The sequence below is a fragment of the Acyrthosiphon pisum genome, chromosome A2 (assembly GCF_005508785.2).
Source record: "Acyrthosiphon pisum isolate AL4f chromosome A2, pea_aphid_22Mar2018_4r6ur, whole genome shotgun sequence".
NCBI lineage: Eukaryota > Metazoa > Arthropoda > Insecta > Hemiptera > Aphididae > Acyrthosiphon > Acyrthosiphon pisum.
In genome coordinates this window covers 37,914,600-37,935,857 of record NC_042495.1, presented here as the reverse complement: position 1 = coordinate 37,935,857, position 21,258 = coordinate 37,914,600, and the positions used below count along the sequence as shown (strand labels likewise).

Genomic DNA, 21,258 nt, shown 5'->3' with positions numbered 1-21,258 from the left:
ATTTTTTTTGAAAGTCTTTGTTTTTTTTTCTGTGGTAAAGAATGCCATTTTACAATAAATATTTACAATTGATTTATCATTAGAGTCCATTAATAAAATAATTGGTTGATTGACCCAATTTAATATATTGTACTTTATCCATAGTATGAGTTTAAAGCTAAAGGAATAAAGAAGAAAAAAGTATCCATAGAAGTTTCCGTCGAAGGGGTCCGAATTACTTTAAGAAAGAAAAAAAAGGTGAGTGAAATGTTTTTTTTCTATTATTCATATTTTATTTACCATATGCATTATTCAAAAGTACGAGTATTTTAAATTGTGTGTATATTTAAAACACCACTTTTCCTGTCCATATTTTTTTACTTTACGATTATTTTAAAACAATCGAATAATATTTTAAAATTAATTTGGTTATTACTTATCTGTTACCGAATCAGAAGATAGATAATTTTCATTAAACATCTCAGTAAATTAGATTTTGGTAAGTTAATTATATTTTTTCATGTAATCAATTATTTAAAATGTATTTTAATACAACACGATATTGTTAACTATAACTCTACCTAATATATAATTTACTACATTAGCTAAGAAATTAAGTATTTAATAAATTATAATGCATTATTTTTAAAAACTGATTATGATTTTTTTTTATATATATATATGATTTACTAAAGTTGAACTTTAACTTAAAAAGAAAATAATTTTATATTATATTATTCAATATAATTTATATATATATATAAATATTATCGTTTTTACATAGGTATAACAGGTACATATTTAAATTATTATTAATAATTTTTTTTATATATTTGTTATATCTTTATTTCAGTTAGTTAAAACATTTTAACTATTGATCTTTGAAGTTCATTATTTTATTTTATTTATGACGTATTATTCATTGTTTTTAAAATCCTATCAATTTTATTACAGATGCTATTAGATAACACAACTTTAGTCTTTAATATATTTTGTAATAAATAATAATATTATTTATGAGTTTTTAGATTATGAATTAAAATGTATTTGATATTCATTGTATCTACTAGTAAACTGAATTTGTTTTTGATAAAAATACGTTTAAATTTATTGTCATAAAAATGTGTCCAGTTAAGTGTAATAATATTATGATGGTTTATTTCATACTTACTATGGATAGATATTCAATAAAATTTAACTTCAGATAGGTACATAGAATAGACCAAAAATTATACTAGATAACATTACAGCTTAAACATAATACCAGAAAACAACGGATGGTTGCTTTTGTTCTTAAGAGGTATAGGGGTAGATGCATCTTAGATGTTGTATGTAAAAAAGCACGAACATTTAAATTGTTTTATGCCTTCAATTAAATTATAAACTAAATCAATTAATATTCAAACGCGTTCAAATAAAGACATCAAGTCAAGCATTTTAATTATTTTTGAGTTTAAAATAACAAAAACTTAAGTTAAATGGTTCATAATTGATTTAATTTAATTATGTTCAACACATTTCATAACAGTTTGTTCCAATGTTTAGGAGAAAATTAAAATAAACTGAATGCCGAGATCTTTTTGAAAACAACTTTTTTTGACAATTTTGTAACTACCTATTATATGATTTTTTTTTTTTTTACAAAATCTCGATAGCTAAATAATATTTTTGTGGTGTTGTTATAGAAAAAACAATGGACGGACGAGAATAACCTGCTACTAATGCAACATCCTATTTATAGGTAAGCTGTTAAGTCTGTCATACATCAAAGTACACGGTGGGTTTAAAAGTCTCAGATGAAAACTGTTTGTTCACTTTTAAACAGCTAATTTGAACTTATTTTTAATTTTTTTTCACTAAACCGTGTACTTATTAGTGATTTTCTTCAATTGTGTTTTTCATTTTAGAATATTTTACGTTTCTCACGATTCTCAAGACATGAAAATATTCAGTTACATAGCTAGAGATGGTTCCACCAACGTGTTCAAGTGTAATGTGTTCAAGGCAAATAAAAAGGTACGTACTCAGTACCCACTATTGATTTTACGAAGATAAATTAAATTTTTATATAAAAAAAATTTAAATAAATATCAGACCAAAAATATTCGTATGAATGAAGTTTGAATGGATCAGTTTTTGGCGCAAGCTGTAATGAAAACGAATAACGTAAAAAAAAATAGTATATCATATAATATATTCATATTATAATCATATCATTATGCAGTCTATTCCGAAAAAAATCCATTTCATCCGTCTTCGTACTAGGAAAATCTGATGAAGTCTACTTAGCGCACGTGTTCACGTATGCTATATCTTCGTGACATTTTCATATTATTCGTAGGCGTGACAGTTTTTGTGATGTGTAATCAATTATTAATGCGATAAAATATGGGCAAAAATAATTTGGCATTGGTACGTTTTTGATTATTATAAAATAATTTTGCTCGGCTGTAATCTCATCGAAGTATTTCAGAACTTTTTTTTCACTATTCATATGGTAGAAATACATTTTCTACTTGTTAAAATTTGTTTTAATATGTATTTTTTAAATACATAATCACGATACAACGATCTCATTACGCGTACTTATAACACACGTCGCTAAATGTTGTGTATTTTACGTGAGTGATTGACGATCAAAGAGATTTATAGTGGTAGGTAATCCTTTCATAATCACTATTGAACTAAGGCATAATCGTTAATTTTTGTTTACATACTCATATCACGCACAACACGTGTATATACGAATAAATATATACCTATAATATATCTAATACTTATGTCTTCGTGAATCGTGATTGACGGCAAAATTCATCGTATCTTAATAATAGATATGCTCATGAATTGGAAAAAAATTTAGACGTTTAAAATAATATTTTTGCTGGTTTACATCTTTAAATTATCGTCATTTTAAACAGAAAATTATTGTAAATAGACAGTTAACATTTTAATTTTGAATCGATAATATATTTTTACTGGCTTAAAATAGATATAAATTATTATGATTTAATATTAAATTCGTTCTATATTATATTGGCTTATAAGACTTTAACGAAAATAAGCTCTGATTTTCAAATTCCCTTTAACGTATAATATTAAATTATTATTCAGGAATCTTATTAAATAAAAATATCTAAAATGGGTTCCATCTCTTGATGAAAAAATTAAACCTATTTTTACATTTTGTTTTAGAGCGAAGGGTTCAAGTTTAAATTTGTAATACAAGGACATAAACTCTTAAAAAACCAGTCGAAATCAAAACACAGATGGTTAAAAATAGTTTAGTAATAATATATGTATTTTTTCCCTAAGGAAACGAAACCTTCGTGACATTTGCTGATTGATGCATCGTTGTGCACTTTTCCCCTTACTGACTACACCACGTGTGTCAAAAATCACTTAACAGTTTAAACGCTTTTGTGATAAATCGACTAAAAGTCAAAACTTGTTGTTTCGGTCTTGTTATACAGATTAAAGTTGAATACAATGAGTAATTTTTCAATATAATATTTAAAGTACTTTATTTTTGTGGGTGTATCGAAGTGCTACTAGGCGGTACTTCCCTTTTGCACGCAGTCCTCACTTTATATTGCCTATTTTATTTTATTTAAATATTTCATTGTTATCAAATTCTAATTTAATAAATAGTTTATAATACTAATTACTAGTATGTACTATCAAAACTATATTATACAGATAACTAGATAAGGAAAATGAGATTTTTTAATTGTGTTTAATGTAAGAACACAAAACAAAATTCTTATATTAATGTTCTAAATTGGTTATGAATCGAAATGCATCATATACCTACCTATTCAATTTTATTTATAAATATTCACGCATATTATTATTATTTCAATAGTATACATTTTTATATAGTAAATATTATATTAATACAACTTTGCGTACCTACTATATCCTATTTTATTGTAATAAATTATTCGTCGTATAGTTCTTGTCTCGTTTTTGAGATCAAGCATACCCACGTAAATTATGAATAGACAAAGAATCTTTCTTAAATTAACTTAAATATTAAAGTAAACTAGAACTTTTCCCTTTGGTACATTATGTAACAATGCAAAATAAAATCTTTTCATCAGTTAGATAAAAATCTTCCAAATAATATTATAAATTATAATATTATTGTTCATCTGATTATTGCAAATCTTTTATCATATTTACATACCTAGTGTATAGTGCATACTATAGCGGTACTTATACGTTATGATGTTTACAAATATATTTAATAATTTCTAAAATAATTTTATTTTGATCTCAATACATTTGTTAACAATATTTCATTGAAAATTAAATTCATATAAAATAAATTAGGTAGCTTGGATCAAAAAATCATCTGAACTAATTAGGGGACAAAAGTCTTGATTGACAATTGCTATTTTCGGTAAAACTTGGGTTGAAGTACTTAAATTGTAAATTGATAATCGAATAATATAATTGTGTTTCGAATAATATATTATGTGTTTTTACTAAATTTAGATCGTACGTAAATTATAATTCATTCAAATATACTAAACAAGCATATTCATAAGAAAACCAAACAATATAGGTAGGAGCATAAAAATGTATTATGTAATTTAATTTTTCATCGTTTCTTTGGTTCCATTCAGATATAATTGTCGCTATGTTGTTGTAATAATAGAATAAATTATGTAAAGTTTTGCGGACGATAAATTGAGCTATTCATTATGTATTCATATTATTATTATTATAAAGTATAGAGGTATATTCTTGGTACATTTAAATTACGCAGGCGTAGTGGACAGTGGGTCCAGTGAATTCACAACTTTTCATATTTTCCTGTTTCCTGGCTGTTCCTGGTATTCAATCCGTGAGATACAATTTGCCGAGAATCGCCGAAACGATATGGAAAATTACCATACCTCATCAATGCTTGTTATCGTTTGCAGTGAAATTTAATGAACTCGAATCAATTAAATAAAGCCTTCTGGGTCTCACACTCGGTATAACGTCTAATTAACTATTAATTAATATATTATATTATAATTTATAACAACACCCACACACTTCAGTCTTGTAAAGCGTATTTTAATATAATTTTTAGATATCTGGTTGAATATCATCAGTTTTCTTTTTAATGTTTGATATTTTATAGTTTATAGAAACAAAATGTATTAATTATATTTATTAAAAAAACAACACATATTATAAGATAACTTGGTATTCTTTATTAATTTATATAATAAATTAATAACCAATAAATAATAATGCTTATAAATTAATCTTCGAAGATATAACTTCTTAAGATCGAGTGTAAAATATTAGGAACAATTTTTTTTTTACAAATCATATTAATTATAATATTAAAGTAAAAAGTATTTTTGCCACAAATTAGAAATTCTAGAGAAAAAAACACAAGTACTCTGGTCTCAGAATCCTCATTTCAATAGTTCTTCTCGAACTGTATTATCGACATTGTACTCGTGTGCGACCCTAAGTACACATCCACACACACAGTTAGCCGTGTAAAGTCAAAATAATATAATACTCTACGCGTTATCTGTTTGTGGAGTATACATAATGCATACTACTATAATTTTATAGTATAATGTGGACATTGACAAACAGGCACGCCGCGCGCCGGAACGTAATTAGGCACAGCGCCAGGGATCTGACGCGCGGGATCTCGCGTCGGTGGACGGATCGGGCGGGGGAGGAGTCCGTCTGGGGCCCCCCGGTCGTCAGATAGCGTCGGGACGCGACGGCCGACCAACGTACACGTTCGAACGCGTAACACGCACACGCGCGCTCGCAACACGAATACCACGGCGAGAATTAAAAAATTATAATAACATCACTCGCGCGCGCGTATCCGCGTGATTAGGTTTTTTCGGTCGTCCTCGCGCGGGCACCATAATAATAATAATAATATCATAACTTCGTGTTGCGCGGAAAAAGTCTCGCCCGTCGCGCGTACATGGTTATCATGAGGAAAACCGTAAACGCGCCGTCGCCGCCGAACTCGGACCATCCGCGGCAAGTGCCCAGGAAGAAACTGTCGTTTCGGGAACCCGAGGTAGTGCCACGGGGCAAGCCTCGGGTGGTGCTGAACAGGGCTGATGAATTCGAACTGGACGAAGAACTGCAGGTAACGACGACCACGGCATTCCCTTAATTCCCCCCCACCATCCTCCACGTCACGATTCAGTTTATTATACCGTCGTTACAATTATCGGTTTCGTTACATTTTTTTTTTTTTGGTGGGTTTTGTTTTACTTGTCGGTTTTTTTAGAAAATGCATTATACGCCGTGCTTGTACGTGTTTCAGAGCCAAGCGATGCGAGTGGTGCGGACGGTAGGCCAAGCGTTCGAAGTGTGCCACAGAGTGAACCCGTCCGAAGACGGCGGCGACAGGGACGACGAGGACGGGACGTCGTTCAGACGTCGCGACGACGATGATGACGACGACGACGACTGCGACGACGACGACGATCCCCGAGGAGACGATTCGGGCGACGAAGACGACGAGGCGGACGACGGTTCCGTGTCTAAACGAGGTAAGCGATCATTGCGAATAATACATTATTTTAGACGTATTACGATAAAAATAAAAATAAATAATAATAACATAAAAGCACAAATTGTTACGATACGGTGGAAAAACTGCACAGAGACGGGTTTTTCGGCGTTTTGCAAGAAAACTGTTATTGTCACCACGTTAAATTTAGACGTCCGGATCTCCGTTTTGGGACCACATCCAAATGTATTTTACCGGGTCTGTTTCTACTTTTTTTCTCGTTCGTTCGTTATTCGTTTTTAAACGAATGGCCGGCTTTACAAGGGAATCGTTTTTAACGATACTGTTTAAAACAATTGTAAATCGAGCTACTTATCTGCACCTAGCCGCCCATACAATGTACGTATACCAAGTATGTTGCTGTGTGCCGCAAACACGTCTTGGCAATGCATATTGGTTACCCTTTAACATATTTTTAACGTGACCTATGCGCTTGAAATACGTTAATTTATTGCCTAAACAATTCCAGCATAGGTTCTCTTTATCTTCATCTTTGTTTCGCTTCGTCTTTTCCTCTCCAATATTTATTCAACGCCGTCTGCTGTGTACATTTATTTATACACAACGATTGGAACACCCGAATTTTATACAATATAAATTATACACAGTTTTAAATATTAATATGGATTAACTTGAATGGGTTGAAAAATGTCTATAAATACAAAATTCTGTTTATTTCTGATCAAAATTCATTCTAGCAGATGTGCTTAATGGTACTACCTAGTGTCCTAGTATCTACCTATGCCTTTACCGGTTGATTAATGATAATACATTATGTACGAGTGCTCGTATCAAGAGAATAAGTTATACATAGAATGATTCTGTTTGTAGCACGGTACCGTTAGTTTTTATCGCTGAACGTATTATATACCTATTATATTTATAATATTAGTAACTATTGTTATACTTATAACTTGAGTGATTTTATGTTTTTGATTTTTCTAAAAGTTAAAGTGTATTATACATGAATTATTTACAAAAACATAGAATATACGAGTAGCGATATACGTTTGTATTTGGTTTCATAGCGTTTAATGCTTAATGACCATAACGATCCCAGAATAATGTCAGACGTCAGCATGAATAAACTAAGGGTAGGTAATAAAAGATATTATACAATGAAGTATAGCGAATAGACTACTTCACCTTCATGAGAACTATTCTACTTTTAAAAATTTATCGTATTCATCAATTCCGACTAATCTTTTGAGAAGGTTAAAGCTCTAAATGTAACAATCTAATAATAATTATCAAAAGGAAACAATAATTATAATTATAATATTAATATGACTAAATCATTTTAGAGGTGCTACTGATGAGTAGATTTACTTTCATCAGTTCATCTGTATCCATTTTAAAAAAAAAAATTATTATAATACATCCATTAAATTTATTTATTGTATTAATCTGTGGCGTATATTGGGCCATTGTTCGTAGGATCTTCAATATTGTTGGTACTAAAACGAGTAGGAGGCTCCACTCTCAACATCCCCTTTTGAAATATTATACATTTACTTATATAAATATATTGAAACCAAAAGTAAACCTCACTATAATGAATGAATAGATGTTTTATTTACAAACAATTTACACTGATCGAAAGAGGAATATCCAGGAATTTTGTGGTTGAAGGGGGAGGGGTTTATGGGTTTTTGTAATAATATAATTGTTTTTAATATATTGTTATAATATAGGCTAAAATAAACACAGTGAATTGGGGGGGGGGGGGGGTCTGCTTAGATCTCCCTGACTACGTCACCGACTTATACGAATATTAATTAATTTTAAGTATTAGATACTCTATATAATTCGCTCAGTGGTAGAATTTCGCTAAAAACATAATGTAGAAACATGCTAGAAATATATACTTTCTTTTAACAAGGTTTGAAGAAAAAAAAATACCTAACTAATTAGTTTTGAATCGGTAATATCATCGTACCAACAAAAAAGCCATAATATGTATTTTCTTTTTTTATTATTGTATCTATCCGTACAGATTGTAATTTATTTAGTCATGATTAAAGAGAAAAAAAATTATAAATGTAGATAAAATGTAATGTTATATACTTATATACTACCTCCGGTTTCTAACTAATTAAATATCAAACGTGTAAGAATTTATAAAAATACAATTTAATATCAAGATGTGCAAGCGATCAAATCGTCAAAAATATTTTACGTCTCATATTTCATCTCTCTTAATCTTTACAGCCGAGCCATTGGGTGAATTTCTTTTATTTTAACATACGGGTAATAATACGGTAACTAAGTATTTAATATAATGGGAGTTGTAACAAAATATATTTTACGATATAGTTTAAATTGTATATTATTGTATGTTATAACACAATTCAACACTTCAACCACAAAATATATCAATACAAATTCTCAAATAACACATGTTTGTACTAATGTTATTTATGAATTCATTAAAATACATTATAATTTATTTTTAATTTATAGAGAAAAGTTTCACTTACAAGGCGTAAAAATTAGAGATACTGTGTGTGTTTGTGTGTGTTATCGATCGTGAAGTAGAATGAATTATGAATATAAAATTGTCTTGTTTGTATTATAGTTTCAAATATTTGGACAAACAGGCAACGCAATTATATTATTATCATTTATCAACAATGAATAACATCATGAGAATTATAAAATAAAATTTATTTTAGAATATTCATTGAAAAAAAATCTTTTTTACATAATGGTTGTGTTTGTACACAAATATTTGAAGTGTAGATTGATGTTTTAGTATAATGAACATATTTCTATTTTCTCTCAACAGACGATTTGTCGGTACTCGGGTTGTATTGAAACTATCAATAAATTAATTAATTACAGAAAAAATATAAAAAAAAGTACCAACGTCATGACGTTTATCGAGAAATTTTATCTCTATACATTTTTTTGTAGAATTAGAAACTAATGTATTTTCTTAAAAAATCAAAAAATACGCGTCATTCTGATGTTTTTCAACTGGCAAACATGTCCTTAACCGTTTCGCGCTCAAACACACAATTCGGTGCTCTTGACGAGAATCGTTTTTATAACAATTATTTAAATAATTACTTCACAGCCTTGTTTGGAAATAATTACCGTAGGCTATCGAAATGAGAAATACAAATAGCAATTATCGTTAACTCGTGGCCCGTTAGACTGGTCATGACGAGGAGACATTAATCGCTCTCGTGTACTGTACCGTAGTGGGCTGTGGACAGTGATACGAACAAGCACACCACAGTTCCTCAGTACACACCCGCGATAGTGACCGGCTATTTTTGAGTGTGAATCGGCGAAACGTCGGTCGTTATTGGTCACGGAATTTCGGAAAAAATAATAACCAAAAAATACAATGCACGATATCACTGTATATATTATAGCTTTCACGTGCAATTGGATGTATTTTGGCCTAGCACCAGCTGAATTGCCGGACCTGAGGACATGCACACACATTCACTCACAAACCCTTCATACAATTTGACGTCTGTCACGGGCCGACGGGGTAAAAGAATCGCATTCTCGTGACGGTTGCCAAACTCGCGCATTTCCGTCGCCGCAACCGTGTCTCGTGTGCGTCTCCTCGGCGGGCCCTCACTTTTCCACGCAGCTGAATTCGGTGGTCTCGAGTCTCGGCCCGATGGAACACTGACGATCTGTCGTTGTCGTTTTCCTTCTCTCTCCGTTTTCAACTATAATAATATCAAAATGATAGTGATAAATCGTGCGACCGCGACACCCTCTTGGGGTGGCAGGGGGTGGGGGGAAGTCGCGCAGCTACAGCGACGGCAACGACCGCGTATAAAATAATAACAAGTGCTTCCTGCAAAACCGGGCAAAACCTGCTAGTTATAATATCGCGGGTGACCCGACGACAACGACGACGACACACAATGGCGACTTTTGCGCACGACGGATCCGTCTAATTTATTACAACGTACCGGTGGCTCTTTGTTCCCGGGCCGACGAAAACAATCGGTCCAGGTAAAACACGAGTACGGTGTACAACAGCGTCTGTTATAATACATTATATTATTACTATCTATAATGTACGAGACGACGATGATTATAATAATAATAACGATAGTAATAATAATAATAATAAATAATAATATATGTCGTGTACCGCTGTCTGCGTGCAGGATTTTTCACACACTTTTCATGTAGGTATACGCGGTGGCGGCCCAGGCGCAATAATTCCCATATAATATTATACGTCATATTATATATTTACATTTATACACATGGCGTCAGAATGATTCACCAATAATGCTCATCCGGACTATTATCCTTTATACAATATAAATATATAATGATAAAGATAACCCAAAAATTATATCATACATACTCCGATACTCGTCATCCGAATTTCGATTTAGACACATAAATAAATTCCAAAATAAACAAAGTCCTCATTTGAAAAAAACAAATGCGTATCGTAATATAATGCTCACGTAAATCCGGTCAGTTTGACGATTTATATATTCTTATCATGCTGTTCTGTCGCATATTTTGTCGGATTCACGTAGGACACGACGTGAACGCCATAGACATCAGAATATTTGATAAAACGGTTTCAACTGAAAAATTCTAAAACTAAATTCAAATTTGAATAAATTCATAATCAAAGGATAAAGTGAGGGTTTTTCTCGGTGAATCACCTGTATACATAGTGTGTGCGATTACGGTTTGAATAATATTATTGTTATTATAATCACATGCTGCTTCTATGCGCTACTAGGTCGCAAAAGAGCACTACACAATATTATTACACAACCTAGGTATGCGGCATTGCTACCTACGGACTGCTACAATGCTATAGATAATATCTAAAGGGTATACACGGTAGCCGCGGTTACGCTCGTTATCGAGATGATAACCGCCTCGAACCTATATGTCTGTGTGCATTATAACAATCAATTAACGAGCAAGTAAATAAATGTATAATATGATACTGGCATATTGCTATATTGATCATCGTGGTTAACACTGTAGTACTACTATTTAAGTGAGACACCGTTCTGTGAATAATATATAATACATAGGTGGATATTTGGTAAAATCTATATGGTGGGGGGGGGGGGGGTAGCCATAGCGATAGGTACTAAGGTACGTATAAGACAACATCTATGAGTTTATAACCTCGATCCGAGCAGTTCGATAGGTACTGCATGTTCATAAATGTATGTCTTTATTAATAATAATATAGCTGTTTATTTGGACTGTGTGAGGGTTAATGGGAGTAATAAGTCGAGTAATACATCAGTACTTTTCAATAAGGAACAAAAAAATTACTAATTTCGGTATTGACTGCAGACTTTTTAATTTTTCATAGATAGAAAATAATACGAAAATCCAATTTTTTGATAATTAACCCAACGCAGAACATCTTTTTTACAAAACAGCGTAATAATCGAAAAACCACTCAATTATCTTGATTCCCTTTTACTCGTGGTTCCGTCTTAAATTTACCATCTCTACACTCAACTCACTATAAAGTCACTCCGCATCGTGACGTATAACCTATTTTAGAAAACATTACTGGTGGGATTTTACCCCTCCAACCAATTACGGCCTTGACCGCTGCCGTTATATTGTTACCACGTTGTGTCATTGAGGCGCGGTGACTGGTATTCATTCCGGACCGGAACTGATTGAAACTCTGCGTCATAAAATAACATGATTTTTGTTCTGAGTTCCGTGTACAACGGGTTATCCGCAGATCATCCATATACGCGGAAAACGTCATCAACAAAAAGTGGGTAACGTCAACTAACGGCTCCGTCGACTGGGGAAATTAAAAACCCAAAAAATAACGAGTCGACACCTCCGGCCAGATTGACGACCTTTGCACAGTAGTTAGATAGACTTGTCACGTAAAACAATAGATATATATATATATTCTATATAGTTCACCCTCTTCCAGACTATATATGCGTACACCTGATTTTTAAGGTTTTGAAATAATAATCTTGGGTCGTTCGGTTTTTTAAATTCGCGTTTATAAAATCGCGGTATATTATAATATTATTATCTGTAACGACATCAATATTAAACCTATAATATTATAATAATATGGAATATGACGTAATATTATCGTCTATAGTTTCATACTCTGCAATACTTTATAACAGGCACGGATCAGGAGTGAACATCTGTGAAGGGCCATTATCATTTAAAACGTATAAACACTATAATATCACATCAATATTTTTTCGTACATTTTCGATTGTTAAAGTATCACATAATATATTTTGTTTACATATTAAATTAATATAAGTTTCTTTGAAAAAATGGAGGTGTGTGTTTGTGTGTATGAGGGGCAAGGGTGGATCTTTGCCTCACATCAGTTTTTGTTCCGCAACGGCGTATAATTGGCGTACAGCATTATTCAGTTTATTAATCAAGACTTACGCGTAGATTTGTTTTCGAATTGGTTTTACGGTAACATATTGGAACGACTACTTCTACTAAGCGGATTGTGTAACGAGGTTGATAAGCTCCAACTACAAAGTCGATAAGCTGTTATCGTAATGTTATTAACGTCGTCAGAAATGCACACATCCTCCAGACTGGATTGAAAAGCGTATCTATATTAATATTGTTTCAAGACTCGAGTAAACGCGCGCTATCAGAAAAAGTTTTTTTTCTCCACGAATCCCGTAATCTATTGTCGCGATAATTCTCTTTTACAATGTTACATAATGTCGCATTCATTGTCATAACTCCTATCGTTAAGACGTTGTTTGAACAATGATATTATATTTCTAATATGTCATCACGAGTCGGCCGTGAACCCGATAATACGACGTGAAACCTCTGTCGCGCCGGTTAACGAGCGGATAACATCGAAATGGTAGCGCGCAACTGCAGTCTGCAGTGGTGTAAAAAAAAATTCAGTACACAAACGTATATACAACATTATACTTTTTACTATTCTTTCTTTTTCTTTAGCCCCGTGCCAGTTGTACGCGATCTGATTTTTCCTTTCCTCTACCCTTCCTCACCCTATCCGTATGGTGCGTGGGCAGCAAACTGTTCTATTCTAGTCCCTGGCTATTTGACGTCAAACTAATTGGCACCTTGCCCCGCACATATGACTCGACGTCACCGTTGTGACATAAAACCTAATTCAGTTGTGCAATGTTTTAAATTTACTCCGTGCAGACCGAATGTACTGCTTATATCTATACCCCGTTCGACAAATCGTGGGGAAGACTGGGTTATTATTATTATTATTATAATTTTTTTTTTTGAACAAATTTTACAGCCATTGTGACAAAATGTATTATTATTATTATTATATTGGCACTCGGTACTATGATATTTTATTTTTTTATGGCTAGTTACTATTACGATGGTTTATAAGATTGGTTGACTGCTTCTAGTCATCAAGACTTAAATCGGCAAATAATTAATTTTCAATCACATGTTTTTATTATACTTAAGACAAAAATCAAATAAGTACCTAATTAAAAATAAATTGTATTATTGAAGTAATACTTATTACGTGTTAATAAAAATATTATTTCCATAATATAAACCTATATAAATAATTTTGTTTAAACCGGATTTTCTCGTTAGGCACTTATATTATACAATTATATCATACTGTTATTTATAATTTTAGACACATTCGAAAACCAAGGTAGACTGGAAACATCTGTTGGAAACGATTCTGTTTCATCATTGGACGGAGCTAGAAGGGACGGAGGACCCAACGACATACAACGACCTTTACGACTAGATATCATTCCACCACCATCGGCCTCGTCAGTCAACCACAGACGTTCCTCGCCAATGGTACTCCATCGGTATTAACGGTGCACGAGTTTTGGTTATTAATTTATCTCTTTTCTCTTATTCCTCGTAGAACGGCAGTGAAGTATTTAGCTCTCCAATGACTGAAACATCCAAAGGTGACGGGGTCCCGTTGTCCTCTCTGAGCGTACAACACGAAATGCAATTATTGCGCCAGCAACTGGACCAGCAAACGCATCAGACACAAGCTGCAGTGGCTCAAGTTCACATGCTCAGGGACCAGTTGGCGGCAGAAACAACCGCCAGGATGGAGGCTCAGGTACACGATATCAGTCACTTATATTAGGGCACCCACCGCATAATATAACGAAATCAAATATTTTCACACCATAAATAGTTGTTGAATGTACGGTTGATATTTTGGCATTCGTTTCAAACGATCGTAATAAATTTTGCTAAATTTCTTAATTTTCTGATCTCATGCCAAAGTCGAAACGCATTCTGTTTTATACTATAAACAACAATACCGCATTCGCGACAATATAAGCTAATATTATTGTAATACTAAACACAACTCATTAGGAAAAAAAAAGTCGTTTTTGCAGAAGTGGTAATTTGCATGATATTATTTATATTATTTTATAGCTGTGATTGTTATTTCCATAATGATAATAATATTTTATTTCTCGATACGTCTTTTTTACGGCAAACGTGGAAATCATTAAGTATTCATAAAACCGATAGGTATATAATTATATAATATCGAGTGTATATATAACTAGATAAATATATAACATAATAATATTTGTCTCATAGAGTCGTGTAGCCTCTAGTCAAGTTGAGAAAATACGCTAATTTGTAGTTCCGTGCGGCGGTCTCGTCTCGGCTGTAATAATAATAGTAATGCATTATTAGCATGAACGGCTGTGCTATAATTAACGCGACTAGACGTCGGCCAACGTGGTCGACCATACGTCGCTTCAACGATGATAATACCACTTCTACTACTCCTAACAATAATAATAAAAGACCCTTTGTACATTTTGTTCGTTTTTGTTTCACAGGCGCGGACACACCAGCTCTTGGTGCACAACAAGGAACTGCTGGATCACATCGCCTCGTTGGTGTCGTTGCTGCACGACCAGGAGAGGATCAGAAGTGAACTGCAACACCATTCGCTTCCCCCGGTAAGTGCGCCACAACGATTGACGTGTGCCAGTGTCCCTACCACGGTTAGCCCATACAAATAACCGTGTGTTATCGGCGCTATTAATTATTTGTTTTTGCAGTTGGACGCTACTAACACGTTTGGACGCGCGTGCGTATGATTTGTGTGGGTGTGTATAATGTAACAGAACGCGTGCATTCACGCGGCGCGTCTTTCGACTAACAGTATATTAATATTATAGTAAATCGTGTAGTTTACCTACCTGCAGTATAATATACATAATACGCGCTAACTCTCTGTAATGCGTCACAGAATATATTTTGTTGTTGTTGTTGTTGTTGTTGTTTTTTGACGCGGTTCAATGTTTTTTTATAACGCAGCTGATTACTACTACACACCGTTTGACGTACATAACCGTTTTTCCGATAAATTGACAAATATAATAAATACCTGGCCAGGATATCCTGGACGTCCGGTACGTTGAGTTATGTATCTTAACGCATTTTATTAATTTATAATAATATAGTGTATTGTTATTATTGTTGTTGTTGTAAATTAGTTAATCGTAGACTATATTATATTATTGTTATTATTAGACAGAAGTGCATCACAAGTCGTAATTATAATATCTGAAGCGTAATTTTTGTTTTTGTTATTGGTGCGTACCTACAGCATCCCATGATGTGCGACATGCCGACGCCATCGTCGGCACCGGCGTCCTACCTGCCGGAATTGCCGCCACCATCTCCCCGGCACAGGGCCTCGGCGTACCACATGCCCATGAACTTCGACTTCAACTTTAGTCAACCCGCGCCGACGGTCGACCAGCAGTTTCAAGCGCAGCTGCTGCAGCGGCTCCAGTCGCTAACCGGCACGATAGCGGCGAACAACGCGGCCGCCGTGGGCCCGTACCAACAACAGCGATCCGCGGCGTACCAACCGCACCTGTACGCCCCAGCCGCTCACCAGCAGCAGTCGTCCACGTCGCCGACGCTCATCAACTGCCGGCCGTCGCCGCAGCCGTCGTACTCGGCGTCACCGGTGGCCGGCAGGTCCACGTCCGGTGCCGACTGTTGCGGTACCGCTAACGACGGCATCATCAAACCGCTGTCCGACGACCGGCAGGTTACGGTGGTAGTGGACGACCGGACCGCCGGTGAACCTTCGCCGCCGTCGCCACATCACCCGGAACCGCCGGAACCGACGGTGCTGTCACCGCCACCGCCAGGAAAGTTGCAAAAGTCGTTGCTGAAGGTGTCGTCGTCGTCGACCGGCGGGGGCGGTGGCGCCGGCAGAGCGGCCGGAAAAAAGACCGCTACCGTGCTCGGTAACGGTCCGATAACGAGGTCGACCAGCGAAAAGGTGCCCAACAAGAGCAACCTGATGAGCCAAGTGCACAGGACTACCTGGGCGCGGCACACCACGAAATAGATCCGTCCGGAAAATCCGAGCACGTTGTAAATGTGTTTTCGTTCATTCACCGAGTGCAATACGAAATTTATATATTATATGTATATATATATATATATATATATATATGTGTGTGTGTGTGTGTGTGTGTGTGTGTGTGCGCGTGTGTGTGAGTGCATACACATCTACCCCTATGTACGACCATACAACACGTCATATTTGTGTATAGGTCAGATTTACACACTCGATTTCCGCAATATCATGAGTTTTCACATTTATCATTGATCACGTAGGAAGTTGGGTATGTACATATAAATATATATATATATACATATATATATATATATATATATAATATATACAGAATGTGTATGTATATTGTATATACTATGTATGTATGTATGTATGTTTACATAATATAATAATATATTGTATGTGAACGGGATATCGGCAGCGTCGATTCTCGCGGGACAATATAATATATAATAGATTAATAATAATATTAATAATATTATGACGGTCGCGAGACTTTAAACGAAATATTATAATACAATATTTATTCGGCCGCGAAAACGTTTTGTATAATGTCGTCGACGATATCATATTAAAATATTATAATAATTATTATTATTCCGACGAAACCGATATTACGTTTTTATTGTGTATCATAATATATTATCATTACTATTTCCCGCTATGCCTACCGCCAATTCGTGACTGTTGAATTTTTATAATAAAACATAAAATAAAAAAAAACATTTTGATACAAAAATGAATTATCAATTATTTGTTTTAGTTATGTTATGTTGAAATTATACTATTTTATTTTACTATATGCCTACTATATTATAATTTCGGGACGTCTGGGTTCTGATCAGTGTCTATTTCCATACCTTTTTTGGCCGTATGTCCATCGACAAATCCTAGTCGATCGATATTATTTTAATGTCGTGGTATATTTTACTATGAAAAACGCTCGGTATTTACTTTGGTCTAAACATAATATAGTACGAAAATGAAAATGACGGTTGGAATGCGGTACACTAAGTTTGGTAGTTATAATATATGATATTTTCCAAAATACACGACGTTTAAAAGCTTAAAAAATGTTCTGTTTATCAATTAACAGTATTCGAGGCTTTATAATATTATTGGTATAATATTTGTCGTCAATGTTTATACGAACTATTATCAAATAAAATCATATTACGCACTCTACGACAGACTGACTATTTTATTAATGTTTTAATCTTAATGGAATTGTATTGTTGTTATTATGTTAAACCATGTATATGATTATGAATATAAAATGAAGAGTACATTATTTTTTAAATAAAATTAATATTTGTATTGTCGTATTTTTTTTATTTAAATACCCAAAATATGAAATATTCATAATATTACTTGCCTACTTTCTGAATTTGAATTGTACTTTTTATAAACATTTTTTAATGATAACATATACCTACATAGGTATTTGTATAACGGCTGACAGCTTTCCAGTTACCTACCCTTATAATTTGTTGGTGTTTATTTAGCTTGAGGTAAGCTCATAAATATAAATAGAGTTGTGTGTATGTGTGTGTTTTATTTAAACAAAAATCAATTCCAAATTTCCAAGCTTAACAATTTTAGTCCTAATTAAAGCTAAAATTGTATTTAATTAGATAGCACTCATCCCATAAGTGTATATAAAGACACATTATTTATTTTCCCATTATTACTGTCCCATTAAATAGCCATACCATTGGAATTTTATGGTCTCCATACGTACACCTATAGTCGAGAGAAATTAAATTACTCGGAAATTTCAAAACATGCGTACCCCTAATTTTATTTAAAACCATTAGTATTTTTTTTTTTTTAAATACCTCACATTGCATACTAGAAAACGCTTTTTGTAACATGCAACGAGAGAGCCCGAGTATAGTTGCCCTGATACACAAATCGTACGCCACATCCGCGTGTTGCGCTTTAAATCTCGAAACGGAGTTATTTTCCCATAATATAAAATCATATACTTAAACATTACAGCGAATTAATAAATTTGGTTTTATTTTTTGTTTTCACCTTACAGTTGAGTCCCGGTTCCAAGTTGTCCCGATGGTTTGAGTTGCAACCCGACTCGGATGCGCTGCCGTTGTTCAGACCTGAGAGCGGGTTCGTGGACTACCCGCTGGACGACTACCAGTCCACTGATAGCCTATTGCAAAAGAACAAGCCCAAAAGAAGGTCCAACCTCAGCTTAAAACTCCGGAGAGTTACCACATTTTGACATTTGAGCTCTCGATTTGAATTAGATGTTTAACGATTGTTCATCTAAACGCGAGACAGCCAATTGCACAGCGGCGCTGAAGTGCAGACCATCTATGTTCGGAATCCGTAACTTGATGTCCAATTAGTGTTCAAAACATGACAATTCCCTTGACTTTTTTAAGTAAACTTAACATTCTTTTCCTAAAAGAAAACCGCTCATGACATTCACTAGTCCTATTTATTTTTCCCGATGGAAGGGTCTTAATTCCTATCATTCCACTAGGAAATATTCAATTTCAGACGATAATTTTAAAAATCTATCGAAGATTACTACTATATTATGATAGGTACTATGTAGTATTGTAGTAGGCTACTTGTGGTTATCTGAGCTAATCGTACATGAATAATGTGAAATACTATTTTATTTATTTTTTACCCTGTTTAACGTATTATAATATTTTTCTTTTATGTTTTATATTGTTTTTACTCTTAACTATTTAATTTTTATAATAATATATTACTCTAATTTAATCAATACGCGATCGAACAATTAATATTAATTAACCAACGTTAATTAATATGTAGTTGGAATTAGTGTCGCGGAGAGCAGGTTGCTTTACTGTTGTTTTCAAATAAATGGAAAACAAACATTTGTAGAGCAGCAAGCTTAAAAGTTAAACTTGTACATCATATGTTGATAATATTATACTCGTGTCTAAAAAAAATAAGTGTATTATATTCGTGTTAAATTAAATAACGAATAAACAACAAAAGTTATTATGCTTAAAAACGTTTATTATGATTATGTTTCGTTATAATTATTTATTAATGTGTAAACTAAGATTGATTTTTCGTAAATGTCTATACTTTTGTGAAAAATGTACTTTTTTCGATATTACTTATTATAGTTTTAAAACGATGATGTAATTATTTTCGTTTTGTTTTTTGCTGTACGCTAGAATTATTTTAAAGCAAATTACCACATTTATAAATTTAAAATGTTAGTATATACGTATAAAAGTACAAAACAAATAATTAACAGCCATTAAATAATAATTAGGTCAAGGATTCCGTTCAGTATGTCCGTACTTATATACTCAGTTAATATAGGAATTTCGACCACTTTCATCATAATCCACGTCCCTATATGATGATATATCTTGAAACATCCACACATATCTAAATTGCTTTCACCGAACCTTTTGTCAAACACGAGAAATTCCTTTTTCGAACAATTGTCATTCCATTGCTATTAAAAATACAATTTCGCTTATGTACCATATATATCATTAAACATTTGTCAAAGCAACTGGAATAAGTTGGGACGGATAATAACATAAGTGTTTACCGTCGGGTATCCCCCGCTGTGATAGTATAAGAAAATGTAAGCTTTATTTTTGAAAGTAAAATAATAGCATACAGGAAATTTTTTATTTGTTCAGATGAATAGTATTTCAGTTTTCTTTGTTCAGACAAAACAATTCTTCAGTATATAGTATATGAAAAGTATAAAGTACCCCCTTTATATATATATTCATATTACGCTTCGAAGCACAGTATCAATATTTTCAGAAAAGATATTTTTCTTCCGTGAAACTTATCGACAGTTGTCAAGCAAATGTTTACGTTCTCAAGATTTTTTTTTTATTGGCTGCGAAGAAATTTAGGAAATATATACTACGACTTCCGAAAAATAAAAATACTGAATGTAAATTTATATGTATCTAGAAAATACTAGTGATAGCCTCAGATTTTTATATTATGAAAAATGTACTTGATTTTGCTATAAGCATGAGTTAATTATTAGTTTTAAACATACGTACAGAAAAATGTTATATGTGCTAAAATAAAATAAATATCTATTATAATATTTTCATCTGTTTAATACTGTTGGTACCTACCTATCTGTATTACTTATAATTTTTATTTTACTTGTTACTTATTAGTTATTATAACATTAACATGTTTTATGAATTTTTATGAAAAAGAAAAAAAACACATTTTATTTTGCCTCTTATGTATTAAAGGTTTTGTATGTAAGATAACATTTTACTTTATACGTGTTTTGAGTACAGGATACTCAGTGACTTATGACACAATCAACATTTATTCTTGAAGCCAATGTGTT

General features: G+C 33.0%; 1 protein-coding gene across 5 annotated transcripts in view; it reads left to right on the top strand.

Moving 5' to 3' along the window:
* LOC100161824 (carboxyl-terminal PDZ ligand of neuronal nitric oxide synthase protein) overlaps nt 1–21,000 on the top strand; it is a 56,858-nt gene extending 35,858 nt beyond the window's left edge. Inside the window, exons 3-11 of one of the 5 annotated variants that reach the window (XM_003242164.4) lie at nt 145–237; nt 1,665–1,720; nt 1,887–1,995; nt 6,287–6,515; nt 14,166–14,338; nt 14,409–14,615; nt 15,361–15,483; nt 16,137–17,175; nt 18,952–19,057. In XM_003242164.4, coding sequence (XP_003242212.1) covers nt 145–237; nt 1,665–1,720; nt 1,887–1,995; nt 6,287–6,515; nt 14,166–14,338; nt 14,409–14,615; nt 15,361–15,483; nt 16,137–16,895 — 1,749 coding nt within the window. In that variant the 3' untranslated portion in view covers nt 16,896–17,175; nt 18,952–19,057. Of the gene's footprint in view, nt 1–144; nt 238–1,664; nt 1,721–1,886; nt 1,996–5,347; nt 6,107–6,250; nt 6,516–14,165; nt 14,339–14,408; nt 14,616–15,360; nt 15,484–15,585; nt 15,940–16,136; nt 17,176–18,951 lie in introns of those variants that run through there. The other 4 variants (XM_029490230.1, XM_003242163.4, XM_016801703.2 and 1 more) reach the window with 4 other exon arrangements.
* The last annotated feature ends 258 nt before the right edge of the window (nt 21,001–21,258 follow it).